The 23573-nt window shown below is 44.9% G+C and overlaps 1 protein-coding gene and 1 long non-coding RNA gene across 5 annotated transcripts in view; one reads left to right on the top strand and one right to left on the bottom strand.

The window, feature by feature from the left end:
* Positions 1-23573, bottom strand: part of Prkag2 (protein kinase AMP-activated non-catalytic subunit gamma 2) — a 274500-nt gene that overhangs the window by 20893 nt on the left and 230034 nt on the right. For all 4 annotated transcript variants that reach the window (XM_027428414.2, XM_027428415.2, XM_027428418.1 and 1 more), the window contains 2 exons: positions 11643-11749; positions 93-174 (listed from right to left, as the gene is read on the bottom strand). In XM_027428414.2, coding sequence (XP_027284215.1) covers positions 93-174; positions 11643-11749 — 189 coding nt within the window. The remainder of the gene's footprint in view (positions 1-92; positions 175-11642; positions 11750-23573) is intronic.
* On the top strand, positions 12540-22841 carry LOC107980111. The gene is made up of 3 exons (XR_003487482.2): positions 12540-12619; positions 22581-22621; positions 22742-22841. It is a non-coding gene; the product is annotated as an uncharacterized LOC107980111 (long non-coding RNA).

Raw genomic sequence — 23573 nt, 5'->3', positions numbered from 1 at the left:
AATTTGACTGAACCAGAAGGGGTGGGGAATATGGAGCACTCTCAGGGAAAGCAAGTCCTTCCCAGACAGCCTTCCCCAGCCCTGCCACTTACCTACAAAGCTCTGTTTTTTACTTTCCCACAGAGGTGCTGCACGGACTCCGTTGGCTACTAAGGCAAAGAAGGCCTTTTTAACCTGAAGAGAAACCAGAAACAAAACATCGTTTTTAAAGTCCACATTTCAGGAGGAAAATACTCAACTATGGTTTCAACCAAATCTTACCAGTAATTATCGATGTAAGTCTGATAGGCTACAGATACCATTTGTTAGCAATTTTTTTTTGTAGCCTATTTAAAGGTATTTAGGTGTGTCTAACCTTTTGACATTGTGACACGGCACTGTCATCTTCACAAAGCTCACATCTAGAGCAGTGCAATCAAATTACAAGAACAAAACAAAACAAATCACAAAGCCCTTATGTCTTTCTTGTGTAGGTGTGCACGAGTGTGGGCACACGTGTGGAGGTCAGAAGACAACTTTGTCCATGCCGGGCCTTGTCTTCCACCTTGGTTTGGAACAGGCCATCTTCTTTGCTGCTGGCTGCTGCATACACCAGGCTAGCTGACTGACAGGTTTCCACAGCTCTTCCTGTCTCTGCCTCCCATCCCACTGTAGGAGCAACATACACTACCAAGGTCAGCTGTTTACATGGGTCCCGGGGATTTGAACTCAGATCCTCACAGTTGTGGCAAATGGTTTGAGTACTGAGCCATCTCCCTAGTCCTCATAAGACTTTAAGTAAGTTTACAATTTTGTGTTCAGCTGCATTCAGAGCAATATACTCTGGGTTGCACGAGGCCCTCGGGCTGCAGATTGGCCACAACTGGTAGAGGGTAGTGGGGATTAGTTTTTTAAACTGGCAATTAACTCCAATTTTTTGTCTTTAACTAAATATTCTTGTATACACAGGTTTTCTATAATTAAAATCATATAACACAATTAAATATCAGCTTAATTTCTTCCATGTGTGATTGATAATTCATCTGAAACAGTTATACTTGAAAGGTTCAGGCAGATACCTAGGCAACTCAAAGGGCCCTGTGTTGTGTGGCCACGTCATGGCCACATCACTCCTTACAGGGGTGCGTAGGGACTCTGCACATGTTCGAGATCGCCCCCCCCCACCTTTTTTTTTTCTTTGAGACAGGGTTTCTTTGTGTAGCTTTGGAGGCTGTCCTGGCACTCGCTCTGGAGACCAGGCTGGCCTCGAACTCACAGAGATCCACCTGCCTCTGCCTCCTGAGTGCTGGGATTAAAGGCGTGCGCCACCATGCCCCGCAACAAGATCCCCCTTTTAAGCCTGCGCCCACATTGCTCCTCTCTCTCTGTTTCCGGTGGTTGACCACTAACTCTCTTCTCTTCACTCTTTCTTAACTCCTCCCTGCTCTCTTTCTCTTCCGAGTCTCACTCCCGCTCTCCCTCCCCCACCTATAATAAACTATGGTTAATGTATCTCACGTTCTCACGTCTCATCTTGCACCTTTTAATATTTTTAAACTTAAACAAAATAATAACAATACTGAATTATTTGAAATAAATGGTCACTATATGAAAAATCACAACACAGGCAAACAGCTATAGCTGCACTTTACAGCACCAGAGGCAAACATGGGCTGTGACAGCGTAGGTGTTGTTTGGTGTGTTAACACACAGCACTTTGTTCTCTCTAACACACACCCTTAGGGATACTATAAGGTGTCACAGTTGATTTATTAAGAGCCAAAAGCTCAGGGCTGGAAACAATCCTCTAAACAGCAAATGCAAACAAGGAAAACATTCTGTGATCATTAATAATTCAAGGAATGCAAATAAAACATTAAAACATTATTCAGAGCTGCTGCTGCACCGTGGACCCTGGAGTAGTTCCCAAACACCTATGTGGAAGGAAGTTAGGCCACTGGAGTGTGGCCCTGAAGAGGCTAGGGGACCCTATGCCTCTTCTTTCTTGAGATAAGGTCTCCCTGTGCAGCCTAAGCTGGTCTGGAACTTGTGGTCCATCTGCCTCAGGCCCTTCTGGGTTTTAGGATTCCAGGAAGTTCACCACTCCTGGCCCTTCCCCTCCTATCCTGTCTCTTTGCTTCTCACCACCATGGGATGAACAGCGCCATGCTGCCATTGTCCCAACCTAATCAGGAAGAGTGACAGTGGGTGGCAACCTACAGAACTGCCATAACCAAGCTCTTTCCTTTGAAGTTGTTTATCTGGGGTATTGTCTCAGTTCAACAAACTCATGCTTTTAAGTCTCACTGAAGGGACCAGACCCTCACTCAGCCCCTGCTTCAGCAGCCATGACAGGCTACAGAAGAGACACAAGGAAATTCCAGATCCTCTGGCCTCCTGGAGCCTAGGGCCAAAACCGAACACAAAAAAACTTCAGGGGAGACCAAAACCTCCCCTGTAGTCTCCAGGATACAGTTCTGAAAACTATTGGTATCTATGAACAACAGGCCACCTGCAAGTAACACGACAAATCCATAGAAACCACAGAATGTTCCCTCTCAGCACTGACCAATGAGCTGGTATTTCATGCCAAAATATGACTTTGGGAAATTCTCCTAATTGTTCCCAAATGTCAACCAATCAGAAACCAATCCGTACCTACTGATATAATCCTGTGACTTTGTCTTTAAAACCTAGCAGTAGACAGGGAACTTCACTCCCTCTGGGGGCTGCTGCGTCAGCTAGCTAGACAGGGTCCCTTGTCATGGTTGGATGAACAATAAAACCTTGCTTTTACAGTTCAGTGGGTCTGTCTCCCTGGTGGTTTCTGGGGATCTTCTCGACTTGGGCACAACACTCACCTAATATGAAAATTATTTTAATTTTTTTAACTACATTCATTTATTGTGTGTATGGGGACAGTTCATGCCACAGTGCACATGTGGAGGTCACAGGACAACCGTGGCACTCAGGACTCTCTTACCTCGTGGGCCCTGAGGACTGAACTCCGGTTACTTGGCATGGTGGCAAGCGCCTTTCCGGTGAGCACCTTGCTGGCCCACCAGCACTATTTTAAGTAACGGGTTTGTGCTGTATAGTTTTATGTCAACTTGACACAGCTAAAAAAACAAACAAACAAACAAAAAACACCTCAGAGGAAAAAAACCTAAGTAAGAAAATGCCTCCATAAGAACAGGCTGTAGACAAGCCTGTAGGGAATTTTCTTAATTAGTGATGGATGGGGCGGGGCCAGCCCATTGTGGGTGGAGAGGTCCATCCCTATGCTGGTCTTCCTGGGTTCTACAGGACAGCAAGCAGAGCAAGCCAGTAAGCAGCACTCCTACAAGGTCTCTCATCAGCTCCTCTTTCCAGGCTCTCCTGCCCCGTGTGAGCTTTCAATGATGAACTGTTCCATCACAGCAATAGTAAAACGAACTAATACAGTGTTTAAAGTACAGCTTACATAGACAATCACAAAACCACTCCTACTATTTGTACTATAGCTTGTTTCTATTGAAGTATTTTTGGGTGTGGGATTCTTTGAATCAAAGATGTTCAATGTGATATTATGTTTGACATTAAAAACGGGAAAAACATTCACCCAGCAGAAGAAAACTACGGAAGTGGGAGCTTAATTGTTTTTTTTTTTTTAAATTATGTATGTAGTGGTTTGCCTGCATTATATATGTGCACTGCATGTGTGCAGGTCAGAAGGGTGCTGGCTGCAGGTGGTTGTGAGCTGCCATGTGGGTACTGGGAACTGAACCTGGGTCCTCTGCAACAGCAGCAAGTGCACTGAGCCGCTGAGCCAGATCTGCGGGGTTTTATATCAATCTTCACATATTTTGACTACTCAAAAGCATGAAGCAATTCTTGCTTTCCCATGAAGACTTCTCTGATCAATCAGCCTAAAACCCCTGCTCCTAAGTGTCGTTCTTTTGTAAAAGTTTAAAAATTAGAAAATTTATTGAGAGATGGGGCCGACGGCCGCATGATGGAACAGGAACCAGAGGGAGTACTCTAAACATAGGGTTTATTACAGGTGGGATAAGCGACAGGAAGGGACAAGAACAGAGCAGAGGAGAGAGGAAAGGGGGGCGGTGTGTGCTCGATCAAAAAAGGGGGAGCTCTCGCATGGGCAGTCCTCATGCAGGTATGTACTTTGTAACAGTGACCCCCTGTCAGGGGGCGTGGTCAGCCTGGTGGTTTAGACCCAACAATCTCACCTCTTATTATTATTAAAAAAGGTGGGGAGTTGGATGTGGCCACTTAGGGGATAAGGGCATCGAGTTCTCACGTCTGCTTCCTGGTGACCTGGGGGGGGGGCGTTGACCATCTTTGGGGGACCTGAGGAAGCTGGGATGCTGCCATGTCCTGGGGTAGCTGGTTGTTTCGTTGCAGTCCAGGCTGTATGGGACTCTCTGGCGCCTCTTAGACCTCTTTGGATGGGTCCAATTCGGCTCCCTGGAACAGCTGGCTGCATGGACAGCCACCCCCAAGGTCCTCCATAGTTGTTGTGGGCAAGGGCTTTAAGGGCACCTGCCTCCTGCTGATAGCTCGGGACCTGTGGATCAGGGAACCCTAGGAAGGCTTGTCTGCCGTTGACCCAAGCAACGTGGAGAAAGTCTATTCCATTGTCCTCTTGTCCACGGTCTGAAGAGTCCTTTGCAGCAGCTGAGGTAAAGGCAGGGTTGCTCAGTGGCCAGCGTTAACGCTCTTGTGGGTGGAGTTTCTTCAGTGCCCACCAGTGTTCTTGGAGGAATGGGGTGGGGCCAGCAGCTGGCCTGTCTCTCTGTTATAAAAAGCTTTTTAATAAAACATTTTAAATGTCATGTCCTCTAGATCTCTGAGCATTTGAGGGCTGTCTGTCTGTTTAGTATCTCTCAGCAGATAAAATTTGTCTTTAGTTAGAGGAAAATCCCCCTTTTGTAATAGAAGCTTTGCCTTTATAAACAGCTTGCAGATAAGAGTGAAAAGGAGAACTTAAAAGTCCCAGTGACAGCAAAGCAGGTCCCTGTAAATAGAACAGGGGCCCCTGGAAAGGCACAGTATTCCATAAACGAGCCATGCGCAACTGGGCCAGTGAAAGAAGAAATCAGAGACAAGAATAAAAAGCAAAAGTAAATTGTATCTGGCAGCTGACGCACAACTGGCCAGACTGGGTGGGTGTGTCTACAGTTAGGTCACGAGGTCGAGATGGCTGCTTCCATATACACATTCCCAAGCTAGCCCTCATGACCTAGATGGCGGTCCCAGGTTAGGCCACACGGTCAACATGGCAGCCGCCAAAAGTGGTTTTCTCCACTAGTGAGGCAGAAACATGCGGGACCACCTTAGCATTCCCCAGGCCCTAAAATTAGCCATGGAAGAGGAAACAGAATAGCACCAATTCAGACTCGTTTGTTTTAAAGACGGGGTTTTGCAGTTCTGGCTCGAACTTCTGACCCTCCTGCCTTAACTTGGCAAGTGCTGGGATCACAGGCATGCGTGACGACACTTGGCTCAAGCACTGGTTTTCTGTGTGTGCACACATGTGTGAGCGTGCATGGGTGTGCCATGAATGTGTGAGAGGCTCCATTCATGATGCTGGGGGGAGTCCCCTCCTTTTCCTTTCCTGTTCTCCACAGGGCCTCCAACACCACAGAGGGCCTGGTGATCTCCACCATCTCTTATTGTATCAGGATGTGATTCCTCGGGGCAGAAATCAGACTCAGTTTTGTTTAGACATTTCAAGATCTCTAAATGATCTTCCTCTAATTGTTGCTTATTTCACGATTTCCAGCTCATGTCCGTTTTCCCTGACAAAGACAGCAGCACAGGCTGAGGAGAAAGGCTCCGGTTTCTCCAGCCACAGCAGGGCACTAATCTAAAGCAAGGGACCGATTCCTTTTCTTCTTGCCTTGAGAATACAGAGTTCCCTATTTATCTTGTGCATAGTAATTTTTATCTCAATTAAATTATCCTGTGCATCCCTCTTCTTGCTACAGCCTTCTATTTTTAGTGTTACTTTTGATGACATTACGTGCGTGCGCGCGCGTGTGTTTATTTAACTACTCCCCCTCTTTTGAGATGGTCTTGCTAATAAGTAGCCCTGGCTGGCCAAGCACTCACTATGTAGACCAGGCTGAACTGAACTTGCAGCAATTCTCCTGCCTCTGTCTCCTGAGTGCTGGGACTATAGGTTTGACCGCCACATTCTGGAATCTTGACTTTCCTTTCATGACGGGGGAATATTCTTCTGTGTATATGTTCATCTTATTGGTTGATGAATAAAACACTGATTGGCTAGTAGCCAGCCAGGCAGTACAGGAGGGGCTACCAGATGAGGAGAATTCTGGGGAGAGGAGGCAGAGAGGAGCCGCAAGGAAACGCCATGTAGCTGCCAAAGAAGTAACATGCTGGATTAAGGGTAAGCCACAGCCTCGTGACAACACATAGCTTAATAGAAATGGGTTAATAAATTAAGAGAGAGCTAGCCAGTAAGAAGCCTGAGCCATTGGCCAGACAGTTTATAATTATATAAGCCTCTGTGTGTTTATTTGTGCTAAAGGGCTCTGGGACTTGGAGGGACAGAAACTGTGTAAGAATCACCTTTGTTTGCTAGAAACCCCATCATAACAAGCTTTCTTAGGTGAACATGACACAGGCCACTCACTATTCTCAAGAGAATCCCAGTCAGTCTTGCCACCTTCTTGTTAGGGACAGGTTTCACCATGCCCTGTTTCCCACAGCAAGAAATAGCTTCCACACAGAATGGAATGTAACATCTTGCTATCTTACATCTGTAGAAAACTGGAAAGAATGTGTGAGAACAGGCCAAAAGCAATTGGCCACTCAGCCAGTGGAACAGATTGCTACAGGTGCACTCATTTAATGCTTTGCCTGTGCAGCTGGAAGAGGCTCTAGCTGTTCGATGGCCGCCTGACCACGTTCAGGGTATGTGAAGTGAGACTGATACCGTTACTTGTAGTTCTTGCTATCCCGCACCCTTAGCACTGACCACGCCCAAATGGTGGTGAGGACACGATGGAGGGAGGACTAGATCTGGGGTCCCGGACCCCCGAGCTCTCTCTTGCTTCCAGGTGGGGACACAGAAGAGCAGCCTATGTGGAGCCTTAGAGCGGAAACCTGTGGTGGCCATCTGTTTCTTCTGTAGGTGACCTCTCCCCGAAATAAACTGTATTTAATATTAATACTTAGTGCTGTGAATCATTATCCACTCCTCCACAGTTACTCAGGCAGGACAATGAAGACAGGACCACTGGCTGGGCCCTCTAGGGCAATTTGCAGGTTCATACTCTCTTTGAGCTGTAGAAGGAGCGTGCCTTAATTGTGGGCACTGTGCAGGCAGTGCCCGGAGCAGCCTTGCTGGTTTTCATGGGAATGGTATTGCTGGGCAGCAGACGGCCAGTGCAGGAGTGGCAGTTAGAATGATCTGCCTCCACAGGGACCTTTGGTGGCAGCTAAATGATTAGTGTCCCCAGGAATGAAACTAACCCAACTTTCTCAGTTTATTATCTATGTAACAAGAACTCTATAATGGCCAAAAAGCCTGACTTGAGTCATCACGTAATGGGGGATCCTGTCCTCCAGATGGCTCCAGCCTGGGCCAGGGTTGTGGCCATGCCACTTTCACATACAGGGTTCCCTGCTTGGTGCCCTCCCCATGGGAACTGCAAACAGGAACTGGACATTGATTCTGACCATAAAATGCCACTCCAGTCCTCTAGTCAGGGTGGGGGCTCAGGATGTCAGGTAACAACAGGTAGTATGTCAGCTCGAGCTTGGGTCGACAAAAGCACAGTAGGGCTGCAGGCTGTGGCTTTCTCCTCTGTTCCTGAGTGCGTGATCCTAACACCATGCAGAAGCTCTCCAGGGCTTGCTGACTTCAGCTGAAAAGGAAGCTTCTGGAATTCCTGGCTACCCCAGGTTAGCAAATCACATGAGAAGAGCATCCCTGGGGACGAGCAGAGGATGTTCCTGAGGACGGACACTACCTGATACCACAGCACTCTGAGTGACTTCTGGAAGCTTCAGGTAGACACTTAATGCTTAGAAAGCTGCACAATCAGTAAGAAATCCATACCAGGAAAACATCCTGACACAGCCATGTTGTTCCCTGTGACAATTCTTTCCATTTGGGAAATCATTCCCAGCTCACTGCTGGGCCCTGACAGAGATTCAACTAAACCATGGGCTGTCAAAAGACCATGCTGCTTGACCTTACCATTCCCTGACCCCTGAGCTAGCAGCTGGCGGGCATGGTGGCACTCTACTGTCTGTTAGGTGGACACAATGCTTGCCTTTCCTGAGGTGACACCAATGCCTGCAGTGTCTTCCTCTGGCAGATGGAAACGGCTGGCCTGTGGGACATGCTTCACAATGGCCACGGGAAGCACCATGAACCACTCAAGAATGTGACGGTGATGATAACCCCTAAGTGGGCGCTATCCCATACTATACTTGATTTATACTTCCTCAGGCTTGAGAGATGAAAAGGGGAGACTCGGAACCTCAGTTAATGACAGTATAAACTTAGGGGGCTTTGTAGGTGGTTGATTGGGTCTCTCTAGACCCAAGCTGGAAAGCCTTAAGCGAGCATGCTCTTTCTCCTTTGTTTCAGGGTGACACAGAGTTCCAGCTCCACTCTGCTCTTGCTTGCCAGTGCTATCCTCTGGCCTTGGAGCCTCTCCCTTCTCGTCTCCATGGAAGTGGCTAACTTCGTTTTACCAGATCCGTCAGTCTTGGAGCACTGTGGTCATCATACCTGCTGCTCTACACCCCCCTTTTAGAAACCGAACAAACATAATTTTTCAACAAACTTCTTCCTTCCTCCTCTCTCCTCTGTTGTGGAATAATCTTCTTGCACACTGTGAAGATATGTTACTCTGACTGGTTTAATAAAAAGCTGAATAATAGCTTTAATAAATAGCTAGGCAGGATTTCTGGGCAGAGCTGGGAAGAAGAAGGCGGAGACGCCAGGACACACAGAACAAGCAGGACGGGAATACAAAGATGAGGTAATAAAGCCACAAGGCAGAAAGTCAATTACTAGAAATGGGTGAAGTTATTAGAGCTGGTTAGAAACAAGTCTAAGCTAAGGCTACGCTTTCATAATTAATATGTCTGTGGCATTTTTTTGTGAGCTGGCAGCCCAAAGACAAGCTTGACTACACGCCTCTTCCCTCAAGTAGCCCAGGCTAGCCTCTAACTTACCATGTAGTTGAGGATGAACTTGAACTCTTGACCCTCTTGCCTGTATCTCCCAAGTGCTGGCATCACAGGCATTTACCACTCTGACTTGCTCTCTTTCCTTCTTCTTAATGGCCACATTACACTATTCTGTGACGGGCCCTTTAGAAGTCATTCACACAGCAGAGCTCTGGGAATAGGCACTCAGGTGGTTCCTCTGCTTGGGTGTGTCAAGGACCACTGCTGCAGTAAGTCCCCATCAAGTGAGATGGAGACTTTGCTCTAACTAACACCAAGAGGCTCTGTTTCCTTGTGAATGCATTCCAGCTCCCTCCAAGCTCAGACACTACAGGATAATTGACTTCTGGGACGGGATATACACATGGCTTTGCTTAGCTGCAGAAATGATATTTGCTGAATTATTGACCTTGGGCATCCGGAAAGCATTACATTTTTTACATATTACTCATCTTGGCTTGGATTCTTAATTCCAAAGAGTGTCAACACCAGGGCATAATAAAATCTAGGTAAACAGCAGACTGGTGCAATGTAAACGTGAAGGGTCAAGAGCTACAGCTTCCAAAAGGAAGGGTGAGGGAGGCAGGGGCGGGGGAGGCAGGGGCGAGGGTGTAGTGGGCTGGGCCAGCAGTTTATTTTGGGCACTTGGAATGTCTAGATTTTTCTTTTTTCTTTTTGATTTTTCAAGACAAGAGTTTCTCTGTGTAGCCCTGGCTGTTCTGGAACTTGCTTTGTAGATCAGGCTGGCCTGGAACTCACAGAGATCTGCCTGCCTCCACCTCCTGAGTGCTGGGACTAAAGGCGTGTGTCAGCACCACCCTACAGAATGTCTAGTTATTTAAATACTGAAACCTGTAGCAATAACTGTAGAGAAGTTTTTCTTTCTTTCTTTCTTTCTTTTTTTTTAAAGATTTTATTTATTATGTATACAGTCTTCTGCCTGCATGCCAGCAGAGGATACCAGATTTCATTCAAGGTGGTTGTGAGCCACCATGTGGTTGCTGGGAATTGAACTCAGGACAAAATCAGAAGGTTTTGTTTTTTTGTTTTTTTGTTTTGTTTTTGTTTTTGTTTTTCGAGACAGGGTTTCTCTGTGGCTTTGGAGGCTGTCCTGGAAGTAGGCTGGCCCCGAACTCACAGAGATCTGCCTGCCTCTGCCTCCCGATTGCTGGGATTAAAGGCGTGTGCCACCAACACCGGCTTGTAGAGAAGTTTCTTAGAATGACTTTTTTTTTTTTAATGTCCACCTTCCCTATTGTAGTCATGTATTTGCTTTCTGTCCTATGACTAAGAATCAGGGAATCCTAGGGGCTTAAAAGGTTAAAAGGAAGCCCGAGGGTTACCTGGTTCAACGAGAATCTACCAGCTCTCGGGTCTTAAAGTTCAATTACAAAACAAATTGTATTTTCATAAATTTACAAAAAAATTAGAAAATGCAATTAAGCAAAAGCAAAAAGCCACTTCTGTCTTCCTGTTGGTCCCATGTGGCAGGGACAGAAGGCAGGAAGAATGGCTCCAAGAGCCTGGTGTTTCCTCTGAAGTGTACCATATGGGAACACAGACAGTGGTGGTAGGTGAAAGGCAGCTGGGCAAAGCAGGAGGAGCCTGAGAGGCCTCTCCCGGGGCAACGCTGGGTGCAGAACACAGAGGCTGAGCTCAGGGTTCCATTGGGGCTCAGGCTGAGGCTGCCCCCAGCAGGCTGTTGTTGAAATCACACAATTGCTGGCTTCTGGGGTCCTTTGGGTGTTTTCCTGGGAGCACATCTGTCATTAGCCACTTGCCCACAAGTTCTTGGCTCAGTATCTACTTCTTGGAACACAAGTGAAGACAATCTTACTTGGCGATGTGGTGTACCTGTGTGTATGCACATGTGTGCATGTATGTATTGTACATTTTATGCACTGGATGTAACTTATTACACTGAACATATAAATTAGAACTTTCACATGTAACTACAAGCCATATTGATTAAAAAAAAATAAGCTCTAATAAGCACAATTGTAATAGCAAAATAATCAGGTTACCATTTCCTGCTGGAATAGACCAATAAGTTCTCTTTCAAGAAATTATCTACCTCAACATCTTTTCTAATATTAATCATAAATTTACTTAATAACTAAGAAAAACAGTCAGGCACCAATGGGGGGGGGGCAGTTTAGTTCACATAGGCTTCAGCTCCAACCCAGCAGCAGACGGGCCTTGGTTCCAATTCCACACCTTACCACACTAGTTGGGGGATGAGGAGTTTGTGTATTAAACTTTGTATCAGTAGAATGAGCTTAGCAATAGCATGTTCCTTATGAGGTTACCATGGGGATATAGACAGAACCTCAGCCCAAGGTCTGATTCTTGGAAAGAGCTCAGCAAAGACCTGCTGCCATTGATGGATTGAATCCATGCAAGCAGCTGCCCCCACAAGGTATTAGAAGCTCATGGAAACCGGATATACTCACTTGCAATGTAGTGTCGAAGACAACAAGCTTTGAACTGGTTGGAACGATGTCATAACACTTGTGTGACCTCATGAATCGCATATAAACACCACTTTCTGAGTCTTCCGCTAAAAAGAAAAAGCAATGGGTTAGTTATAACAAACAACCCCCTGACAGAGAAGACCCGCTGCTAATAGTTGATGAGAAGAGGACATCCATCCACTCTTGCTGATTCTGTTCAGGACAGTTCTGAAAGTTGTAGTCGGCATGATAGGACAAGATGAGAGAGGTCTACAGACTGAAAACAAATCCCCCTAATTATTTGCATATGGTAAGAATTTCTACTTAGGAAAAAGTAAACAGCCTAGTTGGAAAGTCCCCTATCTAAAAGAAAGTAGTGTAGTAAAGTCACAAATAAAGCACCATTCTTAGGTCTTGAGCTGTTCAAGTAAGCTAGCTGAGTATAAACCACCCTGCAAGCCAGCTATGCAGCATCCTCCTCCATGGTTCCTGCTGTGAGTGTTTAGGGTGTGGAGTGAGCGCCCTGAACAGAGCTAATGTTGTCTGGAAGGCAAGCAGGCTTGCTTTCAGCTCTGAGCAGTTAACAACACTTGTTGCTCTTGCAGAGGACCTGGGTTTGGTTCCTAGCACCCTAATGGTGTCTCACAACCCTTTTTATCTCTAGTTCCTGGAGGTCTGACATCCTTGCTCGACCTCTGCAGGCACTCCACCCATGTACACGAGCAGGTAAAACACACACACACACACACACACACACACACACACACACACACACACTAAAGTAAAACTATCTTATCTTAAAAACTAGCACTCAAAGTATCTATCACATCCTATGGCATCTCATTGGCCTGTGATTTGGCTGGTTCCCACTCTCTTTTCCCTGTCACTACCCCTCACTGCCTCCCGTGAGCAGGCAGGGCCCAGTGTGGCTGTAGAGACACATGGACAACAAGAGGTGCCATCATCTTTCCTCAAAGGTAATGTGACAGCCCATAAGATCACACAGTGTGCACTCTGCCCCTACTGTGCCTCTGAGCTGGGCAAGCACGAAGTCTCAATGGCTTCTTCCTCTGAAGGCAATGGTCTATTTTCCTAATCAACTTTCACTTTCTCTCTTGTTAACACTGACTGTACATTCTAAACTCTATTGTCCTTCCTGGGCAGTTTCTTTGAATGATCAGACTGTTGTTACTCAACTAATTGTTAATTAACTCAGCTTACAAACACCCACTGCATATGGTTTAGTGTATGTTCTTCCCAAAGCTGGCTCTAAGACCACGGGGATAAGGAAGTGAGACTGGGGAGGAAATAAAAAGAAAAACCCTCAAAATGAGGCTGTACCCATGAGTAGGTTACATACAGTTCGACATAACTGGAGGGAAAGATGTGATGCTGGGTACAGACAGAACTTCCCGCAGGAGATAGCACCCGCATGCCTTAGCAGTCAAGGGTTATTCCTGGGGCATTCATTACCCGTAGTTTTTTCTGCCCTGAAGGATGACTACCGAATGCCCGGGGTGAAATAGGAGAACAGGGGTTAGAGAAAAAGGATGTGCATATATTACGCCGTCTGTCCCCACAGCTCCAGTGTGTCAGGGGCTGAGGCTGTGGCACCCCACAGGGAACACAATACAGTGTGTCTGCCATCCTCACACTGTCAAGCACACCACCAAGGACAAGGTGTGGGCTTACGAGGGCTCAGAATTGGTGATGGCTGAGTGCATGGATAAGTGAGTCAGCGTGTTGCTATTTCTTCTTGAAATATTTACCACAAAAATGGGGTCCCACCCAAGAAGAACAGCAACACCGTAAGAGCTAGGATAGAAGAGGCCAGGAAGGTTCTGTGAAGGGGGCAACCAGCAGGCGGCATTGGAACTCACGGAACACGGCTGGGTGGTTGGCTTGAGTGAGCCTTAGAGAGGCAGAGAGCCCTGGCTACTGCCCTGAGGACCCCATGCTGTTATTGAGTCAGCGTGGCTCTGATCATTGCCTTCAAGGTCACCACATCCCTCATAAAGTAGAGTTGTATGGAAACTCTCAGGGGGTCTCTAGCCCCTCACTGGGCAGTGTTGCTGGTACTTAAATAATTTTTTAAGTAAATAAATGACTTTTTCCAAGCCTTGCTGCTGGAGCAGACTAATGATTCAACCACCACCCTTAGAAAGAATTTAGACTTGTAGATTGTTAGTAAGGTTAGGTTAAGGTGCTTTTGTTAATGGCTTTGAGGTAGAAAATCTTGGGGAATAATCTATAAAGTTTAGAAAGACACACTTGTAATGGTTGGGCAAGGGACTAACTGAAGTCAAAAAATAAGAACAAAGACAGCCCGGGTATTATTAGTTGACGTGTCTTTCTTGCTATAGATGGGTTGGTGATCAAAAGTGATCATTAATTCCTGGCATCCATTTCTGCCCTCAGCTTCCTGACATAAAAAATGGCTAATGAATGGGTGTGCAACCCGAGGATTCAAAGTAGAGCTGACTGATTGCTTTTCATCTATAAAAGTTTAGATTTGTAATCTTTTTAGGATTTTTTTCATATGATTACTTTTTGAGGTAAATAATAAAGTGATTGATCCTTTCTTTGTAACTGCAAAATGAAGCCTGCCAGGAATAGAGCTGGCTGAGAAAAATATCTTGCTTGCTTATACTCTGTTAATCTATAACAAGTTGGTTGGACATGAATGTATGTGGGTTCTTGGGTATAATTTGTTTTTCAGCCTGGCATTGGTGGCGCACCCCTTTAATCCCAGCACTTGGGAGGCAGAGGCAGGCGGATCTCTGTGAGTTCGAGGCCAGTCTGGTCTAAGTGAGTTCCAGGACAGGCTCCAAAGCAATACAGACAAACCCTGGCATCCCATCACTGTTTGTTCCCTGTTTCTTCATAATCTGCTCTGTGGGCGAGAGCGGTTCAGTCTAGTACATTTACCGAGCACCCAAGTTACAGCTGCCTGCTAAATGTCTACACTGTCAGAATCCAGATGAATGAAACTGAGACAGACACTAACAACAACAAAATATGACGCCAAACTTTACAAGACACTTAGTTAATTAGTTAAATCAAGACTTCTGGGTTAGAGTGGGGATGAGCAGAACGCCTGTTTCTCATGCACAAGGCCTTGTGTTAGATCACCAGCATCCCCTCCAAAACCAAGGGGACAAAACAGGATTTTCATATCAACTGTACATATTGTAGATGCCTACATCTCACTGAGTACATAAAATGGGCTCCAGTTTCCCAGGCTGCCTCCTCAACATTTGCTCATTCTTCCATCTCCATTCTAAAGGCTTGTAAAACAGGGTTAGGACAGTCAACAGCACCCAGCTTCTTTAGTGTTGACCTTCAGTGTCAGTTTCTTAAAAAAAAAAAAAAAGTTTTAAAATTTTATTTATTTATATGTGTGTGTGTGTGTGTGTGTGTGTGTGTGTGTGTGTGTGTGTGTATGCACGCTCGCGCGTCTTCTAATCTACAGGAGTAGACAGTTGGGATTCATCATCCCGAGGCTCCAGCACAGCTGTCACAAATAATAAAACAACCCTGACATGGGATTAGCAGCTTTCACTCATTAGCTTAAATTGTCCATTTGACACAGCCTAGAGTCACCTGCCAGGAAAGCCTCAACTGAGGAACTGCCTAGCCAGACTGGCATCTGGGCATGTCCGAGAAAGCTTATCTTGATTGCTAATTGATGCAGGAGGCCCCTGCCCACTGTGGGCAGCACTATCCCTTGGGCTACATAAGTAATCCAGCTAAGCAGGAGCCTGTGAGTGTGCCAGTAAGCAGGGTTCCTCCATGGCTCCTGCTTTAAGTTTCTCTCCCGACTTTCCTCAATGATGTACTGTGATCCGGAAGCACACGGCAAATTCTTTCCTTTCCATGTTGATTTGGTCATGGTGTTTTTCATAGAAACGGAAAGGAAAGAACATTAGGATTTCTTTATTTTCTCTCTCATGCCCCATGCCTTATAGCTTAGGAGCCCAGCTGTGACAGCCCATAACCACCATGCCTGCTTAGACTTCCCTTCTGTTTGATGACCTTGGCACTTCTAAGGAGGGCAGATAGAAAATCTGGAGGTTTTGATGGCGTTTCTTGGGACTTTTCCTCATCTTACATCAAGGACACACTAGCCAATGTGGCTGACTCACCAATTTTGTCACCTGGCTGGGGACGTCTTCCTCAGGGTCCTTATTTCCTTTTCTGTGTTGTGGTCTCTGTAAGGAGCCCACACTCAGTAGGTGAGGAGCTGGGCTCCATCTTCCTCAGGGCAAAGCAACTGTATAATCTGGCCTAATACAGTCATATGTAGTGTTGCTCAGAGTCTGGACCCAGCCACTCAGGCAACTCACTCTCTGTAGAAACAACTGTGTGAGCCATTGAGCTAGCTTATCTCTGGTCTCAAACAGCTGAGTCTCGTCTGGCTCTGCCTGCCACAGTCCTCCCAGGACTGTTGGGGCCCAAACCTCAGCTCAATTCCAGGAGCCCGAATCTCCCATTGTCTTTCAGATGCTGGCTAATTACCACCGATGGCTTGGCCTCAGTGGAGAATGTCTCCTAGTTTGCACAACAGCAGACCTAAGCCTGGGTGCACCCACACCTGTTCTGAGGGCTTGTTTATGTGCCTAGGGACCGTTTAGGGTGCCTCTGGGATTAGAGGATATATTTGATATCAGCTTTATACAAGAGAGTAGATGTCTTCTGTGGTCACCCCCATTGTCGGAAAGCTATTTAAGAGGATGCTTGAGTAAACCGTGGACTCCAGTTTCCAGCATGGACTGAGAGCCCTCCTGAGATGACAAGATGTGTCTGTGTCTCATCCTTAACAAGGCAGGGTAGCTAGGAGTTTCCCCAGGTCTGTACTCTCCCACTCAGGGATGGCTCCAATTACAACCCTGAAGACATCAGTCTGGAACAGATGGCCTCTGTAGTGTGGGGACTGGTACAGGACAGACCCCGGCAAAATGGTGCCAAAAATGTGTGACCAAAGAAAGGGGGAAGAAGTGATAGACACTGAAGAGGAGTGGACATGGCAGAGAAATAGACACCAGGTATATGAGTCTGAGAAGAAGAGCTCACAGACAAAAAAAGAAGGAAAAAGAAGTCAGGTGTGGTGAGTGAACGGCATTAAGTCAGGAGCAAAAATGTATGTAGTTGTAGAAATAGGAAACAGATAATTGTGATATAAAACAGGAAGATATTAGTCAATTGACAAAGAAGTAAAATGGGTTACTTAACCCTAAGAATGAAAATATGCACACGTATAAATATGAGACAGAGAATGTCAGTCAGATGATAATGAAGTGAAATGTAACGAGTTAGGCTCTGGAGTAAAAAATGCAGGTAATTGTAGACAGAAAACAGAGGAATATTAGCCAGACGATAAAGAGAAGTAAGCCCTGAGAGTAATAATGAATATAGCTGGAGACATGAGACAGACAGACAATTAGTAGTCAGGTGATTGTATATTTACTTGGGTATATTTTAGTAGCCAGGAGAGCTGAAGCAAAGCAGAAGCAAGTACAGAAGATTCTAGAGTTTAAGAGTTTTGAAAGGATCCTTCCCTCTCCAGAAGCCACGGCTCCAACTGTATCAGAGTTGTGCCAGGGCTTGGCAGGGTGCAACCTCGAATACTTGTAGGACAGCGGGAAATATCTGCCCCTGAACTGGTTAGGGATGTAACGAGAACAGAAACCTCGGTGCCTACCAAGGAGTGGTTGGCTAAGAAAAAATATACAGGGCAGAGTGACTGTAATGAATATGAAGAGAGAGTTACCAAGTATCAGGATAGAGGGTTTTCACCTCCCTCATTTTAAATGAGAATACAGAGAGGCAAAAGCCTAGTGGTAAAATTCAGCAAGAGCCAAGAGGCTTAAAAAATCGCTCTCACAGGAGATAAGAAATTTACAGGTTTCCTCAGATCAGAGAAATGTTCTTTTGTCTATGATAGCAGCAAGCATAGATCTGCCTAAGGTACAGGCACCCCTCAAGTCATGGCGGGCAGCCGCAATGGTCAGGTGTCTCCAATGCAAGCTAGTATTAGAGAAGCGGTGGTTAGAAAGAGATGCTCAGGCATTTCAGACATTTCCTGTATTTGAGCATAGGGATGCTCAGGGGAACACAGACAGAGTACACACCATTTAAACAGCTCAAGGAACTAAAGATGGCTTATGTTCAGTATAGACCAACAGCAGTTTTTACCCAGACGCTAATAGAGAATATTGCTGTAGAAGCCTTACCCCCAGAAGATTGGAAGTAGACATCTAAGGCCTGACTGTCAGGGGGAGACTGTTTGTTGTGGAAAGCAGAATTTGCATAGCAATGTCAGATCACAGCTGATAAAGATGGAGTCCATAACTTTCCTGATTCTTATGAGATACTTGCCGAGGAAGGACAATACAAAGATATAAATCAGCAGTTAGGTTTTGAGATAGCAGTGTATACGCCGATTGGCGCAGCTGCCAAGAGAACTTGAAACAAGCTTCCAACTGCTAGGACACAGACCAAAGGCTTTGTAAAGAGCAGGCAGGGACCTAGGGAGTTATTTCAGAATTTTGTCTCTAGGCAAATGAAGACATTATCCAGAAAAGTTGGAGATACAGGTGTTGAAATTTTGATTATGAATCAACTAGCGTATGAAAATGCTAATACAGCCAGGCAGCACTAAAACCTTATAGAAAGGAAAATAAATTAGTTTATTAAGATTTGTTCAGATATCAGGCCAGCAGGAACTTCAGTTAAGGATATGTTATTCCTACAGAGAAAGCAAGGAATAAGGAGGAAGAAAGGCGCAGAGCCTTCTAGAGGTTGCTTTGGCTATGGTCAGAGAGGGCACCAGGTAAGACAGAGTCCCAACAGAAGAGAAAATCAGGAACCAGGTTTGTTCTCTGAGATACAGGAGAGGAAGGCAGCCACAGATCATTTACAGTGGGTCAGCCCAGGCCGCCCAGAGGGCAGAAGGCAAGCTATAGGCCAAGGTCAAAACCTAGGAAACTTGCAGCCTCGAGAGCTGCTACCGTGGCTGACGCCCAGCCAAATGTATAGAAAATACTATTAATACAGGCAGTCAAAAACTGTTTTAAGACTTCATGGAGAAAGAAAGGCAACATAGATAAATTTAGATTTGTTCAGATTTTGGATGCTCATAATTCAAGGATTGGCTATAGCTGCTATGTTACAAGAGGTTTCAATTAAGGATTTTTCATTTCAACAAGCTAATCATAACCTAGGCAAAAGGAGAGATGAGAGATATGTGAAGGTTATGAATATATAAGGTGTACATGAAATATGATTGTTAGTGCGTGAATGTTGACAAAAGGAACTGCTTGAATTGCCTTGGATATGATTAAAGAGATACTTAAATTGCTTCGGGTATAGAAAAAAAAAAAGCTACTTGAATTGCTTTGAATAGAGTTAAAAAGAACATCCATTCAGTCATTCAATGTCCTAACAAGAAAAGGTTGGCGATTTGAGCCCTCAGAGCCAGTCGATGGAAAAATAGCAGAAGCCTACAGTGTTGACTTAAGAGCAAAAGAAATCTATGTGGATGATTCTGTAGAGTTTGGCAGAGGAGAGGATACAGAAATCCTTCTAAATTTCTATTGGTTAGAAAAGGAAATCTAGGAAGTAGAAGTTAATGCATGATTTAGAAAAAGGTTTTTGGGAAGAAGCCTCAAGACGGCCGCCATGTTAGACCCCCACTTGGAATGGTGTCAGTGTAGATGCAAATCAGGCCAAGTCCGCCAAAATGCAAATGAGGCCTTGCCAGCTAGTGAGAGCTTCACAGGTTGCATTAGGAAAGACTCCTCACAAACTTTAAATAATTTTCAAGAGTTGTTTTGGACAGACATTATATTCTAAAAGAAATTAAGCCTTAAAAGTTAGAAATTAGAAAGGATAATTTGCAATCTTTAAATGATTTTTCAAAAGTTGTAGAAAAATATTCAATGGTTACGTCCCTTTTTTTAGGGCATCTACTGGTGATCTAAAACATTTAAATGAGATTCTAAAAGGAGATGGTGATCCCAGTTCACCCAGACTGTTAACTAAAAAGGGTAGACAAGTTCTACTGTTGGAGAATGTAATCCAGCATCAGCAGATGTTATGTTAGCAGTGCAAAACCATGGAAAGCTTATTCTGTCTTCCCAACCAAAATGTTAAATCCTGATTATAAAGAAATAGCATATATAATATAGAAATGCGGTAATATAGAATCTAGGTGATACTTTGACAGAGAACCAAATATAATACATAAATTGATTAGTTGTTTCAAAATAATGATTCATTGAGCAATTATTTTTGCTGAATTTTCAGGGAAAATTAATAAACACTTTACAGCTCATAGGCGGTTACAGTTTGAGCTAATACATCCTTTTACATTCCCCCAAATAGTAAGGAACAATCCTATAAAAAATGCTATGTTGCTTTTTACTGATGGTTCTTCTAACGGAAGAACAGCTTATGTTTTAGATGGTAAAAAATATGCGGAGCAAACGGCTCCAACTACAGCTCAGATAATTGAGTTACGAGCTGTTGCAATGGTCTTTCAGCTTCTAATAAATGATTCATTTAATTTATATACTGATAATCTTCATGTTTTTAAAAGCTCTTTAAATAATGGAGACAATTAAATGCATGGGAACTAGTAATGATCAGGTTAGAATATTGTTTGAGCAAATTCAAAATGATATTCACCTAAGAAAATTGCCGTGTTTCATGGGTCACATGGGAGCCCATTCAGGCCTTTCCCTGCCTACTACTGGGTAAAGGGAACAAGTAAATGGATTGATTAACAAAATTGGTCCGTTTGTCTCAGGATAGAGAGAACTAGGGAGTCTCATAACTTGAATCACCAGAATAACAAAAGTTTAAGAAAGCAATTAGGCTTAACTAGAGAGACAGTATACTCAACAAATTGTCAAACAATGAGAGATGTGCCTACAACATTTACCTATGGCTAATTTAGGAATCAACCCTTGAGTCTACTTCCTAATCATTTATGGCAAATGGATGTTACTCATATTACTGAATTTGACAAGTTAAAATATGTATACACACCAACTGTATGGTGAAGGGACCAGCTCCCCATTTCGGCAGCCATGACAGTAACACGTGCTCGCCATGGCATTGCCTTGGTCACTAAGAGGTCAGATGCCTGCCTCATGGCAAGGAACCAATCAGAAGTTAGCTGGTGGCGCTATGCTTTACGACTCTGGGTGTGCTTTATGGACAAGTGCACAGCAATGACGCGCAGAGCATAGCAACCACCCTGGGGTTGTTATGGGCCATAACAACCAATTGGCCAATCAACACAGGGCAAGCCCTCCAAGCCTGGAGGCACACCAATCCTGAGCCTGTGCGTACCCCTAGACACTCCCCTTACGCTGCCCTACAAGATCTCTCTGCAGCTGGTTCGAGCTGTCTTTGCTAGCCATCTGCCATGGCGGATGAGTGAAAGACCTGAGCTAACATGGGGTTAGCTCGTTAAACAACAATAAAGCCTCATGCTGTCTGCATCAAGCTTTCGAATCTGCCTGGTGATTGGAGTGACCTCGGCCCTGGGCTGAGACCCCGGAGGCCTGAGCTTTGGAGGGGGGGTGTCTAACAACAGGTATTCAGGTTTCTAAACATGTGATAAGTCATTGTTTAAAAAATGTTTTGCTTACATGGGTGTTCCAAAAATGATAAAGAACAGACAATGGACCTAGATATTATAAGACATTTTAGCTATTTTGTATTCAATAAAATACTGATCGAAAAACAGGTATTCCTTATAATCCCCCAGGACAAGGAATTGTAGAGCATGCTCGAAGCTCCCTAAAAAAGCAGCTTCGAAAAATTAAGAAGGGGGAGTAATGTCCCTAGTCTCCACATGATGCATTAAATCATGCACTCTTCATTTTAAATTTTTAAATATGGAAGCCAGTGGGCAATCTGCTACAGACAGATTCTGGCATGATGGGACCTGAGAGACTTTTGCACAGGTCAGATGGAGACGCCCATACACTAGATGGTGCAAAAGACCCAACTTGGGGTGGAGGGAAAGGATAAAGCAAGATGGCTACCAGACCGTTTGGTGAGATGCGTGGAGCAGAGAAGAACTGGACCTAAAACCGTGGGAACCTGCCCAAGCCGGTTCCAGTGAGACCCGATGAACCAGTGTTCCTGACCCTTGGTATCACCGAATCTACAGTCCGTGGAAGAAAGGAGGCAGTGGGTTCCAGAGATACAGTTTCTGCACAGGCCAACTACATGAATTTCCCAGACCTGTGAGTTCTTATCCCAGAGCCGACAAAGAACTGGATGACTAACAGCTTGCCCTTTGCTACAATTTGAGACACAGAACTGTTTTGCCAGTTTTTCCCATTGGGGAAAAAGGACCCATTTAGAATAACTGGGTACTAATATAGACTGTGAGTGGCAAAAGCCCCTTCTCAGTATTTGAACAGGACATCAACAAAAAAGTTTTGAAGCTAACATTCAAGAACTGTGATATTGCAAACTTGATTTCGGAATTTTACAACCAGCAGAGCACAGGACTTTAGACAGAGAGAGAGAGAGAGAGAGAGAGAGAGAGAGAAAGCTCACAGGGCATTGAACTCTAGACAGGGAAAGAAGAAAAAGTTTTAAATTGTGGGGTTGTTCACACTCCACCCATCGTGAGAACATTTTATTGTCTTTTGATTGCATTGTAACTCACCCAAATGTACATACTGAGATTGTTAATGTTTGTAACCTTTGCAATGCTATGCAAATGTTTATGGATACATTGGAGTTTGGAGTTCATTCTAACGGGAATGTAATGTTGTAGCTTATAAGTCTTAGGGTGAAAAATGGTTTAGAAAGACAGATTTAGGTTTTAATATAACAAGAGGGACTTGAGATATTTCCATGCTGGTTTTAAAAGGCCATTTTAACTCTGTTCATTCTGCTCTCTTTTTGCAGGAGATTGCTTGCAGCCGTGAGAGCATAGATGTTGCTTCCTGGTAAGCTCCCAGGTTTGGAGGCATATGACATTGGGCCATGCCCTCATCCCCCACTTAACGTTCTTTGTTACAGAGACTGGTTAGTCAGAGATGATGGGATAGGTTTTTTCTTGCCTCCAGGGAACCTAAGGCAGAACAAGCATGACGGAATGTGTGATTTGATGATGGGCACCTCTGGTAGATTGAAGAAAGCCATCTAAGCCAGGCACAGCCATCTGTCCTGTTGCAGAAGCGCAGGTATCATTTTAATAATTTAAGAGGGGGAAATTGTGGGGATGCAAAAAATATTGATTATAATGTTTTGGGGTCCAAACCTCAGCTCAATTCCAGTAGCCTGAATCTCCCATTGTCTTTCAGATGCTGGCTAATTACCACCGATGGCTTGGCCTCAGTGGAGAATGTCTCCTAGTTTGCACAACAGCAGACCTAAGCCTGGGTGCACCCACACCTGTTCTGAGGGCTTGTTTATGTGCCTAGAGACTGTTTAGGGTGCCTCTGGGATTAGAGGATATATTTGATATCAGCTTTATACATGAGAGTAGATGTCTTCTGTGGTCACCCCCATTGTCGGAAAGCTATTTAAGAGGATGCTTGAATAAACCGTGGACTCTAGTTTCCAGCATGGACTGAGAGCCCTCCTGAGATGACAAGCTCTGTCTGTGTCTGGTCCTTAACAAGTTGGGGTAGACAGCACTCAGGAGGCAGAGGCAGGCAGATCTCTGTGAGTTCTAGGCCAGCCTGGTCTACAGAGCGAGTGTCAGGATAGGCTCCAAAGCTACACAGAGAAACCCTGTCTTGAAAAACAAAAACAAACAAACAAACAAACAAACCAAGATGGGGTAGCTAGGAGTTTCCCCAGGTCTGTACTCTGCCACTCAGGGATGGACCTGGGGCTGTTCAGATGTCTCCAATTACAGCCCCAAAGACATCAGTCCGGAACAGATGGCCTCTG

This window comes from Cricetulus griseus, chromosome 8 (genome assembly GCF_003668045.3).
Source record: "Cricetulus griseus strain 17A/GY chromosome 8, alternate assembly CriGri-PICRH-1.0, whole genome shotgun sequence".
Taxonomy (NCBI): domain Eukaryota; kingdom Metazoa; phylum Chordata; class Mammalia; order Rodentia; family Cricetidae; genus Cricetulus; species Cricetulus griseus.
This window is presented reverse-complemented; position numbering and strand designations above follow the sequence as displayed.